The sequence below is a fragment of the Galeopterus variegatus genome, unplaced genomic scaffold (genome assembly GCF_000696425.1).
Source record: "Galeopterus variegatus unplaced genomic scaffold, G_variegatus-3.0.2 Scaffold1954, whole genome shotgun sequence".
Taxonomy (NCBI): Eukaryota; Metazoa; Chordata; class Mammalia; order Dermoptera; family Cynocephalidae; genus Galeopterus; species Galeopterus variegatus.
Window position 1 is genome coordinate 122,328 of NW_007728065.1, and position 23,413 is coordinate 145,740.

A 23,413-nucleotide genomic window follows, 5' to 3' on the forward strand; every position below is an offset into this window, starting at 1 on the left:
AAAAAAAAGCCAACTGGGATTTTGAGAAGGATTGCATTGAATATGTAGATTAACTTGGGGGAGTGTTGTTATCTTAATGATATTAAGTCTTCTTAGATTCTTTTTTTAAATTAAAAAATAAATAAGACATGATCTGTGCCCTCAGCTCACTTATAGTTTAGTAGAGTCACGTCAAGAACTCATTTAAGTGATATAGTAATAAAAATAATAACCACAACAAGAGTTACTGGTAGTAGTTCTTTTACGACTACTAATTAATGCTAATAAGAATATTTATTGGATTTTTGCTATGTGGTAGTCTCTATAACAATTTGTTGTTTTTGTATTATCTCATTTAATCCTTAAAAAATTATTTCAGAGATGAGAAAAATTAGCAATATACAGAAGAGTATGATAAGTGCTTTGGAGGAAATAAAGAATACTTCTTTTGGATCTTATTAAAGAAGGCTTAGAATTGGACTTTGAAAAATAGTAGGGTTTCGACAAAAAGGAATGGGGTTATTGAAAAGTTGGCTCCTGAAGAAGTATCTGGTACCTGCAACATCCTGAAGAACCAAAGGAATTTTGTTGTTGTTGTTGGTAGTGGTGGTGGTGGTGATGGTGATTGAGATGTGTGTTTATGTGGGAGTGACCTGCTTACATTTGTAGAGGGAAAGTTGGAAGATGTAAGAGAAGATGGGGAAAATGATGGACCAAGGCCACCGCAGAAGAGTCCCCAAATACCCAATGCTAGCACTAAATTGAGAGTAAAAGAGGGATGGGAAAAAATGTGGAGAATTGTTTAGATAAAGAAAGAAGTAAAGGAAGCTTTCACTTGATGACTGATTTTCAGAGTAAATTTGAAAGTCGTGTTATTTTCAGAGTGAATTAAAGGAAAGGTTAGAATAAGAATTGTGAAGAACATGATATGTTAAAAATAAGTAAAAATTTTCAAGCAGTAGTGTGAAGTACCAGGCGAATCTAAGTTCCATAAATTGATAATGGAACTAATTGGCCTAGTTTTATCATTTTCTCCAGCAATGTGTGGTAACCTGAGGGGGAAAAAAATGGAATAATTGAATGGTAGGATTTACCCAGAATTGGTATCTGGCAAGCTAGTTGATGAAAGAATAAGAATTACCAGAGAATCTAAGATGTTACCAATGGCATTGTTGAGATAGTGAGCCACAAATTATGGGAAGGAAGACAGCAGTGGTCCAAATCTGAGAAATTGTTTGAGGGATTAATGTTACCTTGACCAGGCTAATGTGGTAGTGAAATGGAAATTTAAGACGGTGGGATAAATGTGTGCACACGGGTGTGGGAGGTTCCAAATTGAGATCTTGTCATCATTTGGATCTCTCTTGTAAAGACTGGTTTGTGTCTCTGGGTTTTGAAGATAGGATAGAAATAAATGCCGTTAGAGATAAGAAACTCTAAGGCAGGAGTGTTAAAAGAGTAATCAAATTTCACACTGAATGCAAGAGTAATGGGGTGAAATGAGCTGAACACCTTGGTAGATTGTAACTATGAGGATGGAGAAAGGTGGAACAAGTAGATATTTGGTATCTAACAACAAAAAAAGAGCTGTTGATAAATGTGGTAAAATAATAGTTTGTAATCCATAATGGAGGGATTAGTATATTTTCAAAAATTATGGCTAACATTTTGATGAGGAAATAACATTCAGAAAATTAATTGTTTCTGCTCATTACTTTTCTCAAGGTTAATTTTGTGTAGTCAGTGTATTTGCCCAAATACCAGTAAGTAAGAATATTTGATCTGTGCAAGGAGGAACCTTTGTCTCCCAGACTGCATGTATATAATCTTCAAGGGGCAAGAATTGTGTTGATCTTATTCTTTTTTTTTTTTTTTTTCCTTTTTTGTCTTTTATACTGACCGGTAACGGGATCGCAACCCTCGGTGTCGCGCCTGTACCGGGGACCGGCAACGGGATCGCAACCCTCAGTGTTGTGCCCGCACCGCGCTCAGCCAGTGAGCGGGAACTGGTCTCCACATGGGATCCGAACCCTCGGCGGGAGCGCCGCCGTGCTCCCAAGCGGCGCACTCTCCAGTGCGCCACCGGGCCGGCCCGATCTTATTCATTTTTGAAGTTTGAGCCCTAAACTGTGCAGGCATATGTACACTCAGTGTGTACTTATTGAATGATTGAAGTCTCAATAAATGGATCATATTGAGAGAGATACCCTTAAGTAACTAGCCCTTGGAACTGAAAGCTAAACAGCCTTCAAATTACAGCTCAGAAAATTTTGAATTGATTTGTATATAATGCCCTGGTCTGCTGTGAAACAATCTACGGTCAGGGTAAGACAACTAGCAGGTTGAAAAGGAGATTTTTGAGGCAGTTTAGGCCCCTTACCTCAGTAGCTCATTTTATCCCCACAACCCTTTTTTCAATAGCTCATTTTACTCAAGCAGCCCTTTTTTCCCTTTTTATGTGGTAAAATCTAGCATACCAGGATGCTGTGGCCTTTATTGAAATGAAATTTCTCTTTCATTCTCCTCTGCCTTTGATTGAAGTTTAGACTTTATAGCATGGCATATACACTTGCTACAATCTAGTCCCTTACCTACTTTTCCAGTCTTATTATTGTTTCCCTGTGTGCCTGTTTTTCTCATTTAAATTTCAGACATATATTGATCTCTTGCTATGTCCTAAATATTTTATGACATTTACCTATACCAGCCTATAGTTTTTCCTCTATGTCTTAAACTTTCCCACTTCCTTATTTTGTTATGGAATTTCTCCTGTACACAAGATTCTCTCCTTCCTACTTCCTCCATCTATCTAAGTGCCAATCTTTCAAGGCCCCCTTCCTTGATTATTCTCACCTTGTATTAAGAATGTTCTTTATTTCTCATGTACAGCACTTACACAAATAAAAATGTATCCATCTGCTTACCCACAGCCCAATAATAAACTCCTTGAGACATGGGAAATGCTATTTGAAAATATTTTGTTCTCTCTTGTACCCTTTTGTAAATGTTTGTGGTATTGTGTTTATTTAGGATAGTAGGGAGAAATAATGGACTGTAGTGTGAGCAAGGGGATTACCACTGCCTGCACGAACTATGGACATATATATTGCTATTCATTCAATCTCTTTATTTTTAGTATCATTCTTTTTTTTTAGAATTCAATATCTTATATGGTCATATGACTTTATAGCCTTAGTCAAGTGAAACTTCTAGGAAGTTACTCTGTTGGATAGTGGCCCCATAATTTGACAGCAGGGTGTAATCCACATTTTGAAATACAATTCTTATTTTCTAAGCAGTATTTGATGGGGAAGGAGGTCATCAAATATCCATAGTGAAAAGAATAAAGTAATTAAAAAATATTTTTAAAAATTAAAGAAAAAAGCAAAAAGATAAAAATAAACAAAAAAAAGAAGAAAGTATTTTAGCTGATAGCTCTTTCAGAAAAAAGGCGGCAATTACATATCTTCTAAGCCCTATTGAGGAGGTCTTCGTTGCTAATGGTGAGATCTGGCACTGTGTTCCTGAGTCTTGTTTTCTGACAAATGTCTTAAAACCTCATCTCCTTTTCAGCTTCTTTTTATGTTCTTTAAGAGTGTGTGTGTAGTATGAAACTTTATGTACCTACTACTTTTCTGGAAAAGAAATTTTTTAATGGGAGGGGGACACCTATCCTTGAGGAATTGTAGTATTTTATCTTAGGTTAGACATGCGATTTGGGAGGTAAATTACAATTTGACCAGAAAATTAGAAATACTGTGCTTTTTAAATTAATATCCATGGACCATACATACATCACACTTACATAGGTCAAGTTTTCTAGTGTATTGTAGTATATATCTTATAACATTATCTATCACCTTAAAGATGAAAAGTATTTATTTAGAGTATTTCCAGCACTTTTTTTAAAACTTGTAACTGAAAACCCTGTTAGCTAGATTATGAAGAGAATATAATCAAAGACTGAAATTTCATTTTTCCTTTTGTTACTGTCAGAACAAAGTCCAATACTCAATGTAAGTCTATTTTGTTTTATAGGCCTATGAAGAATACACCAGCAAGCTAGATACCCTCCAACAAAGAGAGCAACAGTTATTGGAATCCCTGGGGAACGGAACTGTTTTTTCTGTTTCTAGCTCTGCATCAGCAGACACCGTTACATCATCTTCTTCTTCTAGCCTTTCAGTGCTACCTTCATCTCTTTCAGTTTTTCAAAATCCCACAGATGTGTCACGGAGCAACCCCAAGTCACCACAAAAACCTATTGTTAGAGTCTTCCTGCCCAACAAACAGAGGACAGTGGTGAGTCAATTTTTAATATCATTTTGTTGTTTCTTTGTATTTTTCAGAAAGAAAAGTTATTGAAAATTAATATATTACCACCTTAGTATATTATCACCTCATACTCAGAGGTCATGCAAATGGCATCCATTTCAAACAAGAATGGAAAAGACATAATTATTTGGTGCCAAAGTCTGTGTTCCTTAACTGGAATAATTTTCTTATCTCTAGTGTCAGATTTGACATTTAAACCTATCTGTTACACTTGAGCCACACTCTGAGATACAACAATCTCAGTAATTCGCTGAACTTAGACTCAAGTCTAAGTACTAGTTAAGAGTAAATCAGAATTTCAAGAATTGAGCTTGTTTATTGTCTAATATATATCAGGTAAGATTCATTCTTCACCCTTGAGAAGTCCCCATTCTAAGTTGTTATCCAGTGTTGAATTTTCAGTGTGCTAGATAATTTTCCTCTTGTTCGTTATTAGTATCACCATTGGAACATTGTATCCTGTAAATAACTTTTAAAGCAGAGAAATCTGCAGTTATAGATAGTCTGTAATCCTCAACACAGCAAATATTGTCAGTAGACTTAGTAAACAATGCACCTATGTGCATCACTACTTTTTTAATGTATAATGGTTGCTTTTGACATTAGTAAAAAAAAAAAACAAACATTTTCAAATACAACTGAAGTCAAAAGTGTCTTTTTTGTTTTTTTCTCAGACAACAGAAATTAAAAGTGCAACCGTTATTATTGAGTGTTCTAAAAATTCCTTTTTGACTTAAAAAAAATTGTAAGGGCATTATACTCCCAGAAGTTAAGAGTTTCTGCATTAGTGATTAGACTGAAAACTAATGAATGTTGTTGCCACCTGTCAGCTAGTGGCTTTTGATGCAATTTAAGAAATACAGCTTTCTAAAGGATATGCATTTATTTGTACTCTTCCTGCTCTTTCTTCCATGAACAGACAAGAGTTGGTTGCAATAAAATAGACTCCAGATTATTCATTGTGCAGAATGACTAATCAATTTATAAAATAAATTTAGTTCTCCTACCCTTTCTTCTTTCTCCTTTTTTAAAATTTATTTTTTTTATTTTTATTTATTTCATTTTCTCTTTCTTCTGTTGAGTAGAATGAAATTAAAATTATTTTTCTCATATTAATGTGGAGTGTCATTAAGCAGTATCTTCCCAGGGATGTCCCTTAAAAGGGGAATATAAGGTGAAATTATTTGTGAATTATCTATGAACAGAAATTTTACTATCTTTGAAGCAGCCTGTGTTTCAGAACTATTTATGGGAAACCATAGCATTCCCCAGAGATTTCAAAATTAATTCTTTATTGCCTGTAATCATAAGCAGAAAGTAAGAAATGTGTTCTTATGTCCCGGGCATTTCCCTTCTCTTCATCACGGTATTCTTCCTCTTTTCAGGCTCTGCTAAAATTAGTTCTAATTGTGTGAATTTCTGGATACCAACTACATAAAACGGGTTGTTACAGATCCCCTTTCAGATTTCTCAGCCGAATTTAAATGATTAAGGTATACCAGCCTCTTCGTATTTATAAGGGAGGCAAAGAGAATTCTTAAATTTACAAATACCACTAAAGTTTATAATCTCCCCTTTAAAAAGCAAAAATGAGAATTGAGACTCTTCAAGGATGTAAGATGATAATAAATGAAGAACTATTAGGCAATCAACTAGGCTTACCTTAATTATCCTGGCTAGGCTTACATTTAAAAAGTGCTTTGTTCTTGTTCATTACACTCTCAGCTTAACTATTCATATTCAGTACTCACAAATACCCCATATCATGAAATTAAGGAGATCTTATGAATAGTCAATAAACAAGTCTACGACATTAAACTCTTTCAAGGAAGTTGTTCTGCCATTCTCCCTTTTATCTGAACCTCTTAACCCTTTTCTTAACTATCTCTTTTCTTCTGCCTTTCTTCCCTCAATTCTTATTAATATTAAAAGTTACTGTTTGATCCCAGTAACATGGATGAACTTCCAGAAAATTATGTTAAGTGAAATGCAACAGGCAGAGAAATAAAAATACCATGTCATTACTCATAAGTGGGGGCTAAAAAATGAAGAAAGAAGGAAAGAGAGATACAACAATCTCAGTAATTCGCTGAACTTTCAAAGGAGAGAACAGAACTCAAGTCACCAGAAGTGGGAAGGGGGAGGGAGAGAGTGAGAAATTGGTAAAGGACTACAAAAATGATTACATTGTGTAATGTTGAATATACTAATTATCCTGATTTGAGCATCACATACTGCCTACAGGTATTGATATTCAATGCTGTACCCCACAGATATATACAAACAATTATGTTTCAATGAAAAAAAAAAAGTTACTATTTGAACATTTGCCATGTTGCGTCCCAAATTCTGTGCTCAGCCAGGACAATTCACATTCTTTTTTATTTTTTTATTTTTTATTTTATAATTGATTATGCATATTCATGGGGTACAAAGCTGACCATCACCACCTGTGCCCAAGATGTTATAGCCAGATCAATACTATTAGCATGCCCATTACCACAAATTGCAACTATTACTATTCCCCATGTCTTCCGCCCCACCCCCCACAACCCTAGTTATGCTCTCACCCTCTGCAAGGCCAGCACACCACTGCGGTCTTTCCTTCCTTCCTTTCTCTCTTAGCTCCCACTTGTGAGTGAGGACATGAGGTATTTTCTCCTCTGTGCCTAGCTTATGTCATTCAGCATAATTTTCTCTGAGCCCATGCATGTTGCTGCAAATGTCAGAATTTCATTCTTTTTTATGACGGAGTAGTTTTCTGTGGTGTAGTAGTATTCGATGGTGTACATATTACCACATTTTCCTTACCTAGTCGTCCATCAATGGATATTTAGGTTGGATCCATATCTTGGCTATTGTAATAAAGCTGCGATGAACATGGGAGTGCAGGTATCTCTTTGACATGATGACTTCCATTCCTTTGGGTATATACTTAGAAGTGGGAGTGCTGGATCGTATGGTAGATCTATCTGTAGTTGTTTAAGAAACCTCCATACTGTTTTCCATAATGGTTGTACTAATTTACAGTCCCACCAACAGTGTAGGAGCTTTCCCTTCTCTCCACATCCTCATCAGCATTTGTGACTATCTTTTTGATTATAGCCAGTTTAACTGGGGTGAATTGATATCTCAATGCAGTTTTAACTTGCATTTCCCTTATAATTAGTGATGTTGAGCTCTTTTTTTTTAAGTGTCTATTGGCCATTTGTATGTCTTCCTTAGAAAAATGTCTGTTCAGCTCCTTTGCCCATTTTTTAATAGAGTTATTCGGTTTTTTGCTGTGTAGTTGCTTGAGTTCCTTGTATATTCTGGATATTAATCACTTGTCAGATATATAGTTTGCAGATATTTTCTCCAATTCTATAGGTTGTCTTTTCACTCTGTTGATTATTTCCTTTGCTGTGCAGAAGCTTTTTAATTTGATATAGTCCCATTTATTTTTTCTTTTGTTACTTGTGCTTTTTGGCTCTTGTTCATAAAGTCTGTGCCTAGTTCTTGTTCCTCAAGTGTTTCCCCTATAATTTCTCTTAGTAGTTTTAGTTCCAGGTCTTATACTTAAGCCTTTAATGCCTTTTAAACTGATTTTGGTATATGGTGAGAGGTACAAGTCTCATTTCATTCTTTTGTATATGGATATTCAATTTTCCCAGCAGCACTTATTGAAGAATCAGTCTTTTCTCCAATGTATATTTTTGTTGCCTTTGTCAAATATCAGTTGGCTATAAATCTGTGGGTTGATTTCTGGTTTCTCTATTCTGTTCCACTGGCCCGAGTGTCTATTTTTATGCCAGTAACATGCTGTTTTGGTTACTATAGCTTTGAAGTCAGGTAGTATTATGCCTCTGACTTTATTTTTTTGGCTCAGGATTGCTTTGGCTATTTGGGGTCTTTTTTTGATCCATATGAATGTTATTTGGGGTCTTTTTTTGATCCATATGAATGTTAGGATTGTTTTTTCTGTTTCTGTGAAGAATGTCATTGGTATTTTGATGGGATTGCATTGAATCTGTAGATCGTTTTGGGTAGTATGAACATTTTCACAATGTTAATTCTTTCAATCCAAGAGTGTGGAATGTCTTACCATCTTTTTGTGTCCTCTTTAATTTCCTTCAACAGTGATTTACAGTTTTCATTGTAGAGACCTTTCACTTCCTTGGTGAAGTTTATTCCTAGGTAATTTTTTTTTTTTTTTGTGACTATTATAAATGGGCTAGTTTTCTTGATTTCTTTTTCTGCTGGTTTGTTGTTGGAGTATAAAAACAATGCTACTGATTTTTGCATGTTGATTTTGTATCCTGCAACTTTACTGAAATCATTTATCAACTCTAAGAGGTTTTTTTGTAGAGTCATTAGGTTTTTCTGTATATAGGATCATGTCATCTGCAGATAGGAAGAATTTAACTTCATCTTTTCCAATCTGGATGCACTTTATTTCTTTCTCTTGCCTGATTGCTCTGGTTAGTACCTCCAATACTATGTTAAATAGGAGTGGTGAGAGCAGGCATTCTTATCTTATTCCTGTTATTAAGTGAAAAGCTTTCAGCTTTTCCCCATTCAGGATGATATTGGCAGTGGGTTTGTTGTATATGGCTTTTACTGTATTGAGGTACTTTCCTTCTATTCCTACTTTGCTGAAAGTCTTTATCATGAAAGGATGTTGGATTTTGTCAAGTGCTTTTTCTGTATCTATTGAGATCATCATACGATTTTTGTCCTTGATTTTGTTGAGGTGGTATACCACATTTATTGATTTGCATATGTTGAACCATCTTTGCATCACTGGGATGAATCCAACTTGATTGTAGTGTATAATTTTTTTGATGTGTTGCTGTATTCTGCTTGATAATATTTTATTGAGGATTTTTGCATCTATTTTCGTCAGAGATATTGGCCCATAGTTTTCTTTTTTTGTTGTATCTTTGTCTGGTTTTGGTATCATGGTGATGCTGGCCTCATAGAATGAGTTTGGGAGAGTGGCCTTTGTTTCAGTTTTTTGAAATAGTTTGAAGAGAATTGATATTAATTCCTCTTTAAGGGTTTGGTAGAATTCAGCAGTAAAGCCGTCTGATATTGGGCTTTTCTTTGTTGGGAGACTGCTGATTACTGCTTCAGTCTTGTTGCTTGCTAGTGGTCTGTTCAGGTTTTCTCTTTCTTTTTGGTTAAGTATCGGTAGTTTGTAAGTGTCCAGAAATTTGTCCATTTCCTCCAGGTTTTCAAATTAGTTGGCATATAATTGTTTGTAATAGTCTCTAATGTTTTTTCTTATTTCTGTGCAATCAGTTGTAATATCTCCTTTTTCATTTCTGATTTTTGTAATTTGGGTCTTCTGTCTTTTTTTTTTTTTTTTAATCTAGCTAATGGTTTGTCTATTTTGTTTATCTTCTCAAAAAACCAACTTTTTGTTTCATTGATCTTTTGTATTGTTTTTTGGGTCTCTATCTCATTTAGTTCTGCTCTAATCTTAATATTTCTTTCTGTCTACTAACTTTGGGATTGGATTGTTCTTGTTTTTCTAATTCTTTTAGGTGTAGGGTTTGTTGTTTATTTGAAATCTTTGGTTTTTTTTTTTTTTTTTTTTTTTTTTTTTTTTTTTTTTTTTTTTTGTCTTTTTGTCTTTTTCCGTGTCCGGCAACGGATCGCAACCCTCAGTGTTGCCCCCGTACCGGACCGGGGACCGGCAACGGGATTGCAACCCTCGGTGTCGCTCCCGCGCCTCGCTCAGCCAGTGAGCGGGAACCGGTCTGTATGTGGGATCCGAACCCTTGGGCGGGAGCGCCGCCGCGCTTCCCAAGCAGCGCACTTATCCAGTGCGCCACCGGGCCGGCCCAAAATCTTTGTTTTTTTGATGTGCATTTATTGCTATAGGCTTCCCTCTTAGTACTGCTTTTACAGTATCCCATAGGTTTTGATATGATGTGTCATTATTTTCATTAGTTTCAATAAGTTTTTTGATTTCCTGTTTAATTTCTTCTTGAACCCGTATGCCATTAAGTAGAACGTTGTTTAATTTTCATGTATTTGTATAGTTTCTAGAGTTTCGTTTATTATTGATTTCTAGTTTTAATCCATTGTGGTCTGAAAAAATGTATGGAATAATTCCAATTTTTAAAAATTTGTTGAGACTTGATTTGTGACCTAACATGTGGCATACCCTGGAGAATGTTCCGAGTGCTGATGAGAAGAACAATTATTCTGAGGTTGTTGGATGAAATATTCTGTAGATATCTGCCAAGTCCAATTGGTCTAAAGTGTTGTTTAGATCTTGTGTTTCTCTGTTCATTTTTTGCCTAGATGATCTGTTCAGTGTTGAGAGTGGGGTGTTCAAAGATTTTTACACAAATGTTTTCAGTTGCTTTATTTGTAATAGCCCCAAACTGGAAATAACCCAAATGTCCATCAGCAGGTGAATGGCTAAGCAAATGTGGTATATCCATAAAATGGACTACTACTCAATAGAAAGGAATGAACTATACACAACACAGATGAATCTCAAAATAGTTTTGCTGAGTGAAAGAAGCCAGACAAAAACAAATATGTACTTTGTAATTCCATTTATAGTGGCAGAAAGCATATCAGTATTTGCCTGGACATGGGGCTGGAGCAGGAGGGAGGATTAGGTAAGAGCGCAGGAAAGTTTTTAAAAGTAATGGGTATCTTCATTATCTTGTATATGGTGATGGTTGCATGGGGTATATATGTAATCTTAAAATGTATCAAATTGTGTACTCTAAATCATTGCAGTCTATTATATGTCAATTATACCTTAGTAAATCTGGTTTTGTTTTGTTTTGCATTTTTTCTAATGAAGAGCCTTTAAGAAAGCTGGTAGTGCTGTGTAAATATTATATGAAATAGACTTTAAGGGAAAAAGAATTATTAAGGATGAGGAGGGTTATGCTTAAAAAAAAAACAATTTACCAAAAAGACATAAGAATTCTAAGCACTGTAAAATGAAGAACGGCCTCAGAATATGTAAAACAATACAATTACAAGAGATGGAAAAATCCACTTCCCTAGTGGGAGATTTATTTCTATACACTTATTCTAGTAATTGATAGATCAAGCAGGCCACATTGTTAGGATTATGGGAGATTTAAAGAGCATAGTTGTCAATTGATATAATAGACATGTAGACCTTGTACCCACCAATAAAAGAATAGACATCTTCTCAATGAAGTATGGACACACAAAATTTTTATTACATTTTCAGTAGTGAAGGGAATCTTCACAAACACAGGCCATGGTCTTCGAGCATGATGCAATTAAAGTAGAAACTAATAACAATAATAGAAAACCATGTTTTCAGAAATTTGAAGACTCTTCTAAGTAATTCATGGGTCAAAGAAAATTCTAATAGAAATTAGAAAATATTTTCATAAATGAAGAAAATATTACATATCAAAACTTGTACAGTGTACATGAAGCAGTACTTAAAGGAAATTTATAGCTATCAAAAGCTTATATTTACAGCAAGAAAACTTAAAATCAATTATGTAAAGGTCTTAAGTTAGAAAAAGTAGAACAGCACTAATTAAAAGGTAGAAAAATGAAATTAAAGTGTAAAAATAAATACAATATTAAACAAAATTACAGTAGAAATAGTCATTAAAAAATAGGTGAATACTTGAAAAGACTTTTAGAATAAATGGAAGATAGAATTAATATTAGTAATTGTATAAATGCCTTAACTACTGTACTATATAGATTTTTTTTAATTGAGTACAATGAACAACTTTAAGTAGACCATTAGGAAACATAAACAAAATGGATCATTGGCCAGTAATGTGGGTTTTCAGAATGAATCAAAAAGAAATGGAAGGGCCGGCCCGGTGGCGCACTGGAGAGTGCGCCGCTTGGGAGTGCGGCGGCGCTCCCGCCAAGGGTTCGGATCCCATGTGGAGACCGGTTCCCGCTCACTGGCTGAGCGCGGTGTGGGCGCGACACCGAGGGTTGCGATCCCGTTACCGGTCAGTAAAAAAGACAAAAAAGAAAAAAAAAAAGAAATGGAAAATTTGAATAGGCGTTGTAGGAGATGAAAAAACTCTCCTTCTACCCTCTTAATTTCTGTGCCTGGGGTTGTAGAAATTAAACTGACAAAAGACATGAACAGAAGAAAAAGCGTACAAGTTTTATTTGATTTTAATATTTTTTATGTATACATGAGGTCTTCATATCAAAGAAATGAAGACCCAATAAGCAAATCTCCCTACTGGGTATATATACCACTACTGGGTAAAGAAAAGGAAAGGAAATCAACAAGTCGAAGGGATACCTGCACTCCCATGTTTATCACAATTCTAATCACCATAGCCAAGATTTGGAACCAACCTAAATATCTGTCAATGGACGGTAGCATAAAGAAAATGTAATATATATACATAATGGAATACTATTCAGCCATGAAAAAAAGAATGAATTCTGGCGTTTGCTGCAACATGAATGAGTATGGAGAAAATTATGTTAAATGAAATAAGCCAGGCACAGAAAGAGAAATACCACATGTTCTCACTCATATGTGGGAACTAAAAAAAATTGATCTCATAGAATTAGAGAGTAGAATAGTGGCTGCTAGAGATTAGTAAGGGGAACAGGAATGGGGAGACACTGGTCAATGGATAGGAAGAAGAAGATCTGGTGTGCTATAGCAAAAAGGCATAATAACAAATTGCTGTATCACTTCAGGTAGCTAGTTGAGAGGATGTTGAATATTCCCAACACAAAGAGTTGGCAAATGTTTGAGGTGATGGATATGCTAAATACCCTGATATGATCATTGCATGATGTATAAATGCAACCAAATATTATATTGTACTCCATAAATATCTATAATCATCATGTGTCAATTAAGAAAAAAAGAAAAAGAAAAAATTTTTTTCAGAGACTGAAGTACATTAAAGATTACCAGGAATGGGGAAAGCAGCAGCTGGTGGGAGGCAGATAATGAGAAATTATTGCTCAATGGGTACAGAGTCTATGTTTAAGATGACATAAAAATTTTGGAAATTGGTAGAGGTAATAGTGACACAGCATTGCAAATGTAATGTTTTAAAATGCTTAAAATGGCAATTCTTATATATGTTTTACCATGATTAAAAAAAAATAGAAAAAAAAAGACCTAATGAATGATAGGCCTGAGATTATATAAAACGGCAATTCTAATATATGTTTTACCACAATTAAAAAAAAAAAAGGGAAAAAATAAAAAATACACCCAGTGAGTGATAGGCCTGAGATTATATACTGTTTCAACAAAGAATGATAATTGTGGAGCTGTGAAGGCAAAGATTATTGCAGGAATGGGGACATTGCTTGGGGCAGGAGAAAGGATCTAACCTTTTACTTTGTACTTAACACCCTTCTTTCACATGATGCAGAGCTGTCTGTTTTTTTTATGGTTTACAGTGAGTATATATGATTTATTTAGCTGTTTCTCTATAGATAATTAGATAATGCTACAGTATACATTTAAGTACATATATTCTGAAACACTGTGGGGATATTTTTATAGTCTGAATACCTAAAAATAATTACCAGGTCATAGAGTATATGCACTTAAAACTTTGTAATACCTTAAAGTAAGAAAAGTCTTTGATTCTCAACAGTATATGAGACTTCCTTTTCACGAGATCCTAGACAACACTGAATGTTAACAAATGTAAAAGGTATTACCAGTCCAAGAAAATTTAAGTTATATTAGACCTAAAATACTGTCATTCATGTATATTTTTCTGTATGCATATTATACTACAATAAAAAATTAACCAAAAAAGTATTAGACTCACCTGATTACCTTGAAAATTGGCTTATCCTACTAAGCCTGCCTTCTTGAACTCATAATTCAAATACCACACATTTCACTCATCTAAAGTGTACAGTGATTTTTGTGTATTCACAGAGTTATGCAACCGTCACCACAGTTAATTTTGGAACATTTTAATCACCCTAAAAAGAAACCCTGTACCCATTAGCAGTCACTGTTCATTTCCCCCATTCCTTTCAGCCTTAGGGAACCACTTATCTACTTTTGATCTGTATAGATTTGCCTATTCTAGACATTTCATATAAATGGAATCATATATGTTCTTTTGTGACTGACTTCTTTTACTTAGTGTGTGTCCAAGGTTCATCCATGTTGTACCATGTGTCTTTTTTGTCTTTTTATGGCTGAATAATTTCTCATTAGATATATATACCACATTTTATTTATATATTTGTCAGTTGATGGACATTTGTGTTGTTTCCACTTTTTGGCTATTATGAATGATGCTGCTATGAATGTGTGCACATAAGTTTTTGTGTGTACATACACTTTTTCCGTGTGTATATGCCTATAGTAAACTTTGAGGGACTGCCATAATGTTTTCCAAATGGCTGCACCATTTTACTTTCTCACCAACATGAAGTTTCTGTTTTTTCCACATTCTCACCATCACTTGTTTTTTTATCTTTTTTATTATAGCCATCCTGGTGGGTATGAAGTGGTATCTCATTGTGGTTTTTATTTGCATTTTCCTGACAGCTAATGATGTCAAGCTTCTTTTCATGTGGTTATTGGTATATATCTTTTGGGAGAAAGAATTTATGTGTGTGCTTAGACAAAATACCAGTGGTCTCACACAAGAAAATAATAAGGATTTTTGAACAATGCTCTAATAATAGAAAGTAAACAGAAAAGAGAAAGTAGCCAGAATTATTTCATCTGGAGATGGAGAAAGGTAGAAGTTCTGTAAGGACCTGTGTCAAAATAAGAGACAGAGAAGTAGAGAGAACAGGAATAAAATGGAATGCTCTAGGGACCAAAAAGGAAATTATTGAAGATAGGCAAGCCTCAGTTTAGAAAGTAAAAATAAGGGATTATAGGGCCGGCCCGGTGGCACACTGGAGAGTGCGCCACTTGGGAGCGCGGTAGCGCTCCCGCTGAGGGTTCAGATCCCGTGTTGAGACCGGTTCCTGCTCACTGGCTGAGCGTGGTGCGAGCGCAACACCAAGGGTTGCGATCCCGTTGCCAGTCCCCGGTACGGGCGCGACACTGAGGGTTGCGATCCCGTTACCGGTCAGTAAAAAAGACAAAAAGGAAAAAAAAATAAGGGATTATAATATCAAGAAATGTTATAGTGGATAACTCCTGAAAGTGGTCTTTTACATTACTAAATGGAAACCAAGCTTATAAGTTGTACATAGTTTAAAAATTGGTGACTTTGATTTAGCATTTAGAAAAGATGATTCATAGGTTTTCTTTTTTAACTTTTCATTTAGAAAATTTTAAGTATTTGTATGGAAAAGTATAAAAGACACTATATTAAACAGCCGTGTTTAGTCACCTACAATGAACAAATACTGACTTTTTGTTATTTTGGGGTTTTTTTTTAATTTATGAAGTGTTCCAATTATGTATGTAATGTTCAGCATCTTGCCCTTTTTATTCAAAAATAATTTCTAGGTGCATGTTTGTATTTGTTGTTACATGTAGGCCTAGTTCATTCAGTTGAACTATTATTGAGAATTCCAACTTCTGAGTATACCAGTTTATCCATTCTTCCACTGATGGACATCTAAGTTATGTTCAGTTTTTTGTTATTGCAAACAGCACTGAAATATGAACATCCTTGTACAGGACTCATTGTGCCATGTAATAGAGTATTTCTTTTTTTTTTTTTTTTTTTTTTTCAAAAGGTGACCGGTAAGGGGATCATGAGGTAAGGGGACCAGTAAGTGGACAACACCACCCTTGACTTGGTGTTGTCAGCACCATGCTCACCCAGTGAGCTAACCGGCCATCCCTATATGGGATCCAAATCCCGGGCCTTGGTGTTATCAGCACCGCACTCTCCCGAGTGAGCCACGGGCCGGCCCTGTAATAGAGTTTTTCTAAGTTACAGACCTGAAAGTGGAATTTCTGGGGCATGGAGTATGCACATTTGATTCAAAGGCTATAAAAGAACTGGGGTTCGTAAAAATATTTAAAACTACTATCTTCATTTTAGTGTCTGTGGAATGAGTTTAGCTCTGTGAAACCAGCTTAACGTTTTTGGTTTACTCAGTGGCTAGAGTAGTGCCTAACACTTAGTAGATGTTCTATAAGTATTTTTTTAAAGCATGAGATAGCTGGGATTTGTAAACAAATACCTGTTGATTGATATTAATCCTGATTGTATCTAAGACAAATGAAAGGAAGGACAAAGAGAACAGGATATGCCAATATTATTAGATGCTTCAAAATCATGCCCTTGTTGTGCTATAATTAAGTAAGAAATGTTTGTGGAATGGAAGGGGTAAGGAAAAGGTAAATTCTTGTTTGGGCCATTTTGGGGGAAAAACTAATATCAGAAACTTTAACTCTCACTAGTACAAATAAGTAGTGTTAGTGAAATAAGTTGAAAGTAAAGGGATACCATTAGATAATAGTAAATGTAAGAATCCCAGGGAATACCCTTTTTCCTCCTTTATTTTTGGCAACAGCAAAGCACGAACCTAAGATCTACAAGTGAAGAAAGAGTTGACACATTCAATTTCTTTGTAACCAGGAAGAATAATAGTACCTTTTGCATAGTGGTTTACTCTCATTTGATCCTCATAGCAGCTTTGTGAGTTAGAGCACTGTAGGGAGGGAACAGTATTAGCTCATGTTGGTATTTAAATTACTGTGTTTAATGAAATAGCTGTGGAGTCCAGGACATTCTTGACTGATAATAAATTCTGTTCTTAACTTTTGCCAGCAATGAAAGGACTTCTTTATCTGTTGCTAGATAAGTTTTCCCCCCTTGCAGTACTAGTGAGGTAATCGATTAGCTTTAGTTTTTATTTTGATTTGATTGGGACAGCAATTTAGCAGTAAAAGATGTCCTTTATAAATTCTGTGGTCACTGGTTCTTTGCCAGGTAAATTCAACTTGAGTAGGAAGCATACTTAATTCTAAAATCGCTTTTACGTTATGAAGTTTTTGTAGTCTATGCCACCTCTTTTTATTTTAATAAGGCCATGTCGTAATCGAATCATATCTAATTTTTCCTTGAAAACAGTATCGTGATTGGTGTAACAATCCTGGAAAACGAATTTACATCAGATAAATTATAAAATCAGGAAGCTATGTATTTGAATTTGTATTCAGAATCTGTATATTGGTATGTATATTCTGTGCCAGTTTATATAAGGTCTCATTATATTATGAAGTTTACTTAAAGCATATAATAGTTTGTACTGTAAAAGAGTTTAAACTACCAAATTAATGTACTAATTCAAATAATTAAACATGTAACAGTTTTGATGGCCATATGAATTCCAGAATGACTTCTTAAAGTTTCTTTTTAAACTATTTATTATGGAAAATTTTAAACATACACAAAAGTGGAGTAGTGTAATTAATCACTATGAACCTGTTGATAAAAGATAATTTAATTTACTCTAAATTACTGGCTCTTTGTTAAGGGAGGATACTTTTTAATTTTTTTTAAAGAAGTATTATTGCTGCTTTGACAATCTAACCAAACATGTTTTGTTTTGGAATTTGGAGGAAAGGCATAAACCTATTTTATTTTGAAAATATCTTTTTTGTCTTCCGAGCCTTAAAATATGACAACCTTTTTTCTTTTTGAATAGGTAATACACTCACATGGTATTTACATCAAGAAATCTTGTTTCCGTCCCTGCCCCTATACTTCCAGTCTCCCCCTCACCTTTTAGGTAACTCTTTATTAGCGGTGTGTGCGTGCACAAACTTTCAGGGTTTTTTATGTAGACGTAAGCAAATACAAATGTATATTCTTATTTCCCCATTTCTCTTAATATGCAAGAGACATCATATTATACATATTATTCTTTATTTTGTTTTTAATGTGTGTGTGGACCATCCTGGAAATTTTCCATTTTCATTCATAAAAAAGAATATTTAAGTTCTCTATAACTATAATTTTATTGTAATTTAGATGTACTATAGTTTATTTACCAGTGTTCTGTCTGTGGGCATTCAGTTTGTTTGCAGACTTTTGCTATATAATCAATAGTGTAGTGAATAACATTGCACATATGTCATTCTTATATGTTGCAGGAATATCTATGAAATAAATTCCCAGGGCTGGCCCTGTGGCTCACTCGGGAGAGTGCAGCGCTGGTAGCGCCAAGGCCGCGGGTTCAAATCCTATATAGGGATGGCTGGTGCGCTCACTGGTTGAGCGTGGTGCGGACCATGCCATGCCGAGGGTTGCAATCCCCTTGCTGGTCCAAAAAAAAAAAAAGAAATTCCCAGACGTAAGCTGGATCAAAGAGAAATTTACATTTGTGATTTTGATCCTTTAAATTTGCTGCATAGGTCTTGCTTAATTTTGAGATACCTGTTTACCCATCGCTTCATCAACAGAATATGGTGTCAAATTTTTGGATTTTTGCCAATCTGATAAATGAAAAATATCTTGGCAAGTTTGGGTGTGCTTTTCTCTGGGTGAAGTTGAACACCTTTTCATATGTTTGAAGGCCATTTCTGTTTCTGTGAACTGTCTTTCATATGCTTCGCTCATTTTTCTCTTGGGTTGTTGGTCTTGATTTCAGTTTTTCAGGAGCTCTTTTGTATGTCAGGACGGTAATATACCTTTTATATAAGTTGCAAATATATTTTTCACAGCCTGCATTTGTCTTTTGCCTTCATTTATAGTGTGCGTTTGTTTTGCCATCCAAAAATGTTTTCGTTTTGTGTAGTTGAATTTAATATATTTTTATTTTATGACTTTGAGATTTTGTATCATAGTTATAAAGGCCTTCCTCATTCAAAGGTTGTGAAGGCGTTGGCCATGTTTTTGTCTAGTTCTTTTATGATTTGTGCTTTCCTTTTTTTTTCTTTTCTTCCTTTGTTCTTTCAACATTTAAATCTTGGATCCACGTGGAGTTTATTCTGGTATGTAGTATGAAGTATGGATGAACCTTTTTTTCTAGATTCATTCCAGTTGTCCCAACAACAAGTATTAGAAAGTCCATCTTTACCCTATTTCAGATGCTGTGTTTATCTTATTTGCATTTACTTTATGTATTGGGATCTGTTTTGGTCTTTCTGTTTTGTTCCATTGATCTCTTCGTCTGTTGCAGAGGAACTATCATGAATGAGCAAATAGTACAAAAATTCTGTGTACAAAAATGAAATGAGAAGGAATGGTTGATGACTTTGCCTTGGTGATAGAGTGGAAGACCATGCTCTTGCCTCATCATGAAAACAACCTGGAATTAGCATGTGTAGAAAAGCTTGAGGGGGGGGGCCGGCCCGGTGGCGCACTGCTGTAGTGCGCGCTTGGGAAGTGCGGTGGCGCTCCTGCCGAGGGTTCGGATCCCACATACAGACCGGCGGCTCACTGGCTGAGCGAGGGGCGGGAGCAACACCGAGGGTTGCGATCCCATGGCCGGTCCCGGTCCGGTACGGGCGGGTTGCGATCCGTTGCCGGTCACGAAAAAAGACAAAAAAAGGAAAAAAAAAAAGAAAGAAAAGCTTGAGGGATCACAGCCATGTTTGAAATACATTACTAGAGTGCATGAGGGAAATTACCGAAGAGGCTGAGGAGTAGATAGCCCCAGGTCACAGTTGGCCTTTTATGCCTCACTATGGAATCTGAATTTCATCATATAAAGGAAAATTTTAAGCAGACTAGTGTAACGTGAGATTATATTTTAGAATGGATTCAGTGCTAAGTTCAATAGATTCCTCGGTAGTCTGTACCTGGGCTTCATGTTGCGTGAACCCTCTGAAATTTTATATTTCAGAGAGAGCATCTGAGGCTTTCATTAGATTCTCAGAAAAGGTCTTTGACACACATACACATATGTGCAAGTTAAGAATACCTTCTTTAGAAAGAGTTCTGTGGTAACAAGGGGTGGGGGTAGATTGGATGTGGTAGATTGGATGGGATTTAAAACTAAAGATAGGGTTGCCAGTCAGGAAGTTTTTACGTTAGTGGAGTCAGAAGATGAATGGCAGAAGGAAAAGTGACCTTTCCCTTCAGTTCATTATTTCTGGAAGGTACAGCCAATTCTTATTATTCCCAGTAGTTATGTTCTATAAATTCACTACAAACACTGAATTAGTGAGTACTGAATCATTGCTGCTAGGGGAAATAAAAGGTTATTGTTATATAAATGAGCCAAAGATAGCCTCTGTATATTGACCCCTAGGTTATTTCTTCACAGCAGACTGGGATCTGTTAGCTTAAGACAGTGTCTGTACCAAACTAAGTTTTTGCATGTGTAATTGCTTTAAACATAATCTTGACAAGCATGTTTTTAGCCATTGAGAGCCTGCCTACTTTGCAAACCCCACGAAATTGCTTTTGTCCAATATCTGTTAGCCGTAGACAAGATCATGCTCAGGTCTACAAAGACCTCAAGCTGCTGTTGCCTTTGGAGCTCTTTAATCTGGAGGCTTTCTGCTGGAATGTTGAGCAAAGACACCTAGACATATAAGCCGCCTCTTAGATGCCGTCCTCCTATTCTGGGTAGTGGCCCCTCCGCTTAGCTTCTGGACAGTCTCATGCTGTAAGGGACTTACTTCCCTGTGTGCAAATCTGTCAAAAGAGTCACCCAAATCAGTTTATGCATGCTACTGCCACCTTGTGGTGAATCAGCCCCCTAATCCCTGGAACCCAAAATACTGTACAGTTAGCTTCCTACAAGCCTCTAGTCACATTTTTGTCAGTCAGTACATAACCTTGCTTTATGGGTGTTTCTGTTTAAAGACACCTTATTTAATTTACATTGTGATTTATTAACATTGAACTCCCAGTAACATCACGATAACTCATGCCTGAAGGAAGCCTACCTAACACACATATTTTCTCTGCCAAGCACATTATGACCTTCTTGTACTCAAGAGCACTAACCAGCACTTCAGCACTAAGCTTGGAGGCCATCTTAAACAGAAGAATCACCAACAAAAAGCACAAAAGTGTGAAAATTGTGGCACCAGATAGGCTGTGTATAGGACACTTGCTCGTAATATAAAAATTAAAACAAGAAAGCAGAGCTTCATCCTGTTCAACCCAGCTGGGAAGGTATATGCATCAGCTCACTCAGATTTTCCAGTGCTCTGTACATGTCTGCAAAAGTGCTGCGAGTACTGATTTTGGAATTACAAATAAATTTTAGCAGGTAGACAAATTAGCAAATACAAACTCCATGAATAATAAGGATCAACTGTACCAATCCAGTCTCTTCTTGAACACTCCTGGTGATGAGCCTGCTCCCTCATGACAAACTTTCCCCTGGCTGGACAGTTTTACTGGTTATATGGAGCTAAAATCTCTCTCCTTTGTTTCTAATCATGGGTCCTAATTAGCCTTTCTGGATTGTTCCCTCTTCTCTATAGTATTTAAATTTGGCTGTTTATATTCACCTTTTACTCCATTTTGTTGCTCTCTAGCATAAAAATTCCCAATTTCTTTGGAAAATTCTGGTTTGCTAAATACTTTAGTGATTTAAATGAATGAAAGTTTAATTTTATTGTCATTAAGTAACACATCCCCTCCTTCTGTTTTACACCCCCCACTATAAACTGCACCTCCCTGTAGTTCCACTGCCTCACTTTAGTTCACATTTTTAGTTACAAATTATTCAAATTCGCCTGGGAGTATGAGGCAAGGAAAAGACTGAACAGGGATAATGTTAAACGTACAGATTCTTTTTATCTCTCTGTCCTTTGCTCCCAGCATCATCTCTATTTCCTATGTTTGCTTCATTCTTTAACCAAATTTTCTCAGTATAATGTGGAACATGGCCATTGAGGGCTCCAGATTTATTTCCTCTTGGTATAGTAGAAACAGAAACTTCTTTCAACCAGTGTCCACTTCTTTCAACCAGTTTAGGGAAGAACTCAGGTACTGTTTGGGTCATATATCTAGCAGTGGACCAGTTGCTGTTGCCAGGGATATGGGAAACTAATTAGCCACCTCATATCATCTGTAGCCAGGAAAGTAGTAACTCTTGATGGATAGCCTGTCTAGTACTGTGTGGATTTCTAGAGAAGGGCAGATTCCCAGATGATAGACAACTAAACAACAAATATCAGTTATACACATTAAGAGAAGTATTTTCTTCTTGCTAAGTTTAGGGTCAGTAAGATGTCTCTTAAGGCCCATCAGTGTGATTGAAGGATTACACAGTTTTCAGCTTTGAACAATGTTGAATCAAAATTGATTTTGCTTTAAATGTTGACATCTGTTATTTCTCAGTGGTGGGTGCATTATATTTGTGGGTATATGTGTTATAGTGGGTACTCTTATATTTTCTGTTCTTTTTTAATATGTCTAAAATATTTCATAATTTTAATAAAAGACCAAAAAATCAATTTTGCTTTGATTTAAGTTGGTGACTACTAATAGGTACTTGGGTTATAATTTCCTTTTAGTATTAAGTTAGCTGTAGAAATGATGTTGTATCTGACCTAGTAAATCATATGACATTTTAAAGTTGCATTATATTAAAAAGGTAAATTATTGGGCCGGCCCGGTGGCGCACTGCTATAGTGCGCCACTTGGGAAGCGCGGCGGCGCTCCCGCCGACGGTTCGGATCCCACATACAGACCGGTTCCCGCTCACTGGCTGAGTGAGGCGCGGGAGCAACAGTGAGGGTTGCGATCCCGTTGCTGGTCCCGGTCCGGTACGGGGGCGACACTGAGGGTTGCAATCCGTTGCTGGACACGGAAAAAGACAAAAAAAAAAAAAAGGGGGTTGCGATCCCGTTGCTGGTCCCGGTCCGGTACGGGGGCGACACTGAGGGTTGCAATCCGTTGCTGGACACGGAAAAAGACAAAAAAAAAAAAAAGGGGGTTGCGATCCCGTTGCTGGTCCCGGTCCGGTACGGGGGCGACACTGAGGGTTGCAATCCGTTGCTGGACACGGAAAAAGACAAAAAAAAAAAAAAGGTAAATTATTGAGTTTTTTTAAATGATGTGAAAAAATATAATTTATTCCCTTTACCTCTTATCATATGTTTATGATACCATAGGTACCTGCAAGATGTGGAGTTACAGTCCGAGACAGTCTAAAGAAAGCATTGATGATGAGAGGTCTAATCCCAGAATGTTGTGCTGTTTACAGAATTCAGGATGGGTATGGTTTGTATGTAATG

At 36.0% G+C, this 23,413-nt stretch overlaps 1 protein-coding gene across 4 annotated transcripts in view; it reads left to right on the top strand.

Moving 5' to 3' along the window:
* BRAF (B-Raf proto-oncogene, serine/threonine kinase) overlaps positions 1 to 23,413 on the top strand; it is a 162,659-nt gene that overhangs the window by 76,456 nt on the left and 62,790 nt on the right. For all 4 annotated transcript variants that reach the window (XM_008579760.1, XM_008579761.1, XM_008579763.1 and 1 more), the window contains exons 3-4: positions 4,018 to 4,281; positions 23,291 to 23,394. In XM_008579760.1, coding sequence (XP_008577982.1) covers positions 4,018 to 4,281; positions 23,291 to 23,394 — 368 coding nt within the window. The remainder of the gene's footprint in view (positions 1 to 4,017; positions 4,282 to 23,290; positions 23,395 to 23,413) is intronic.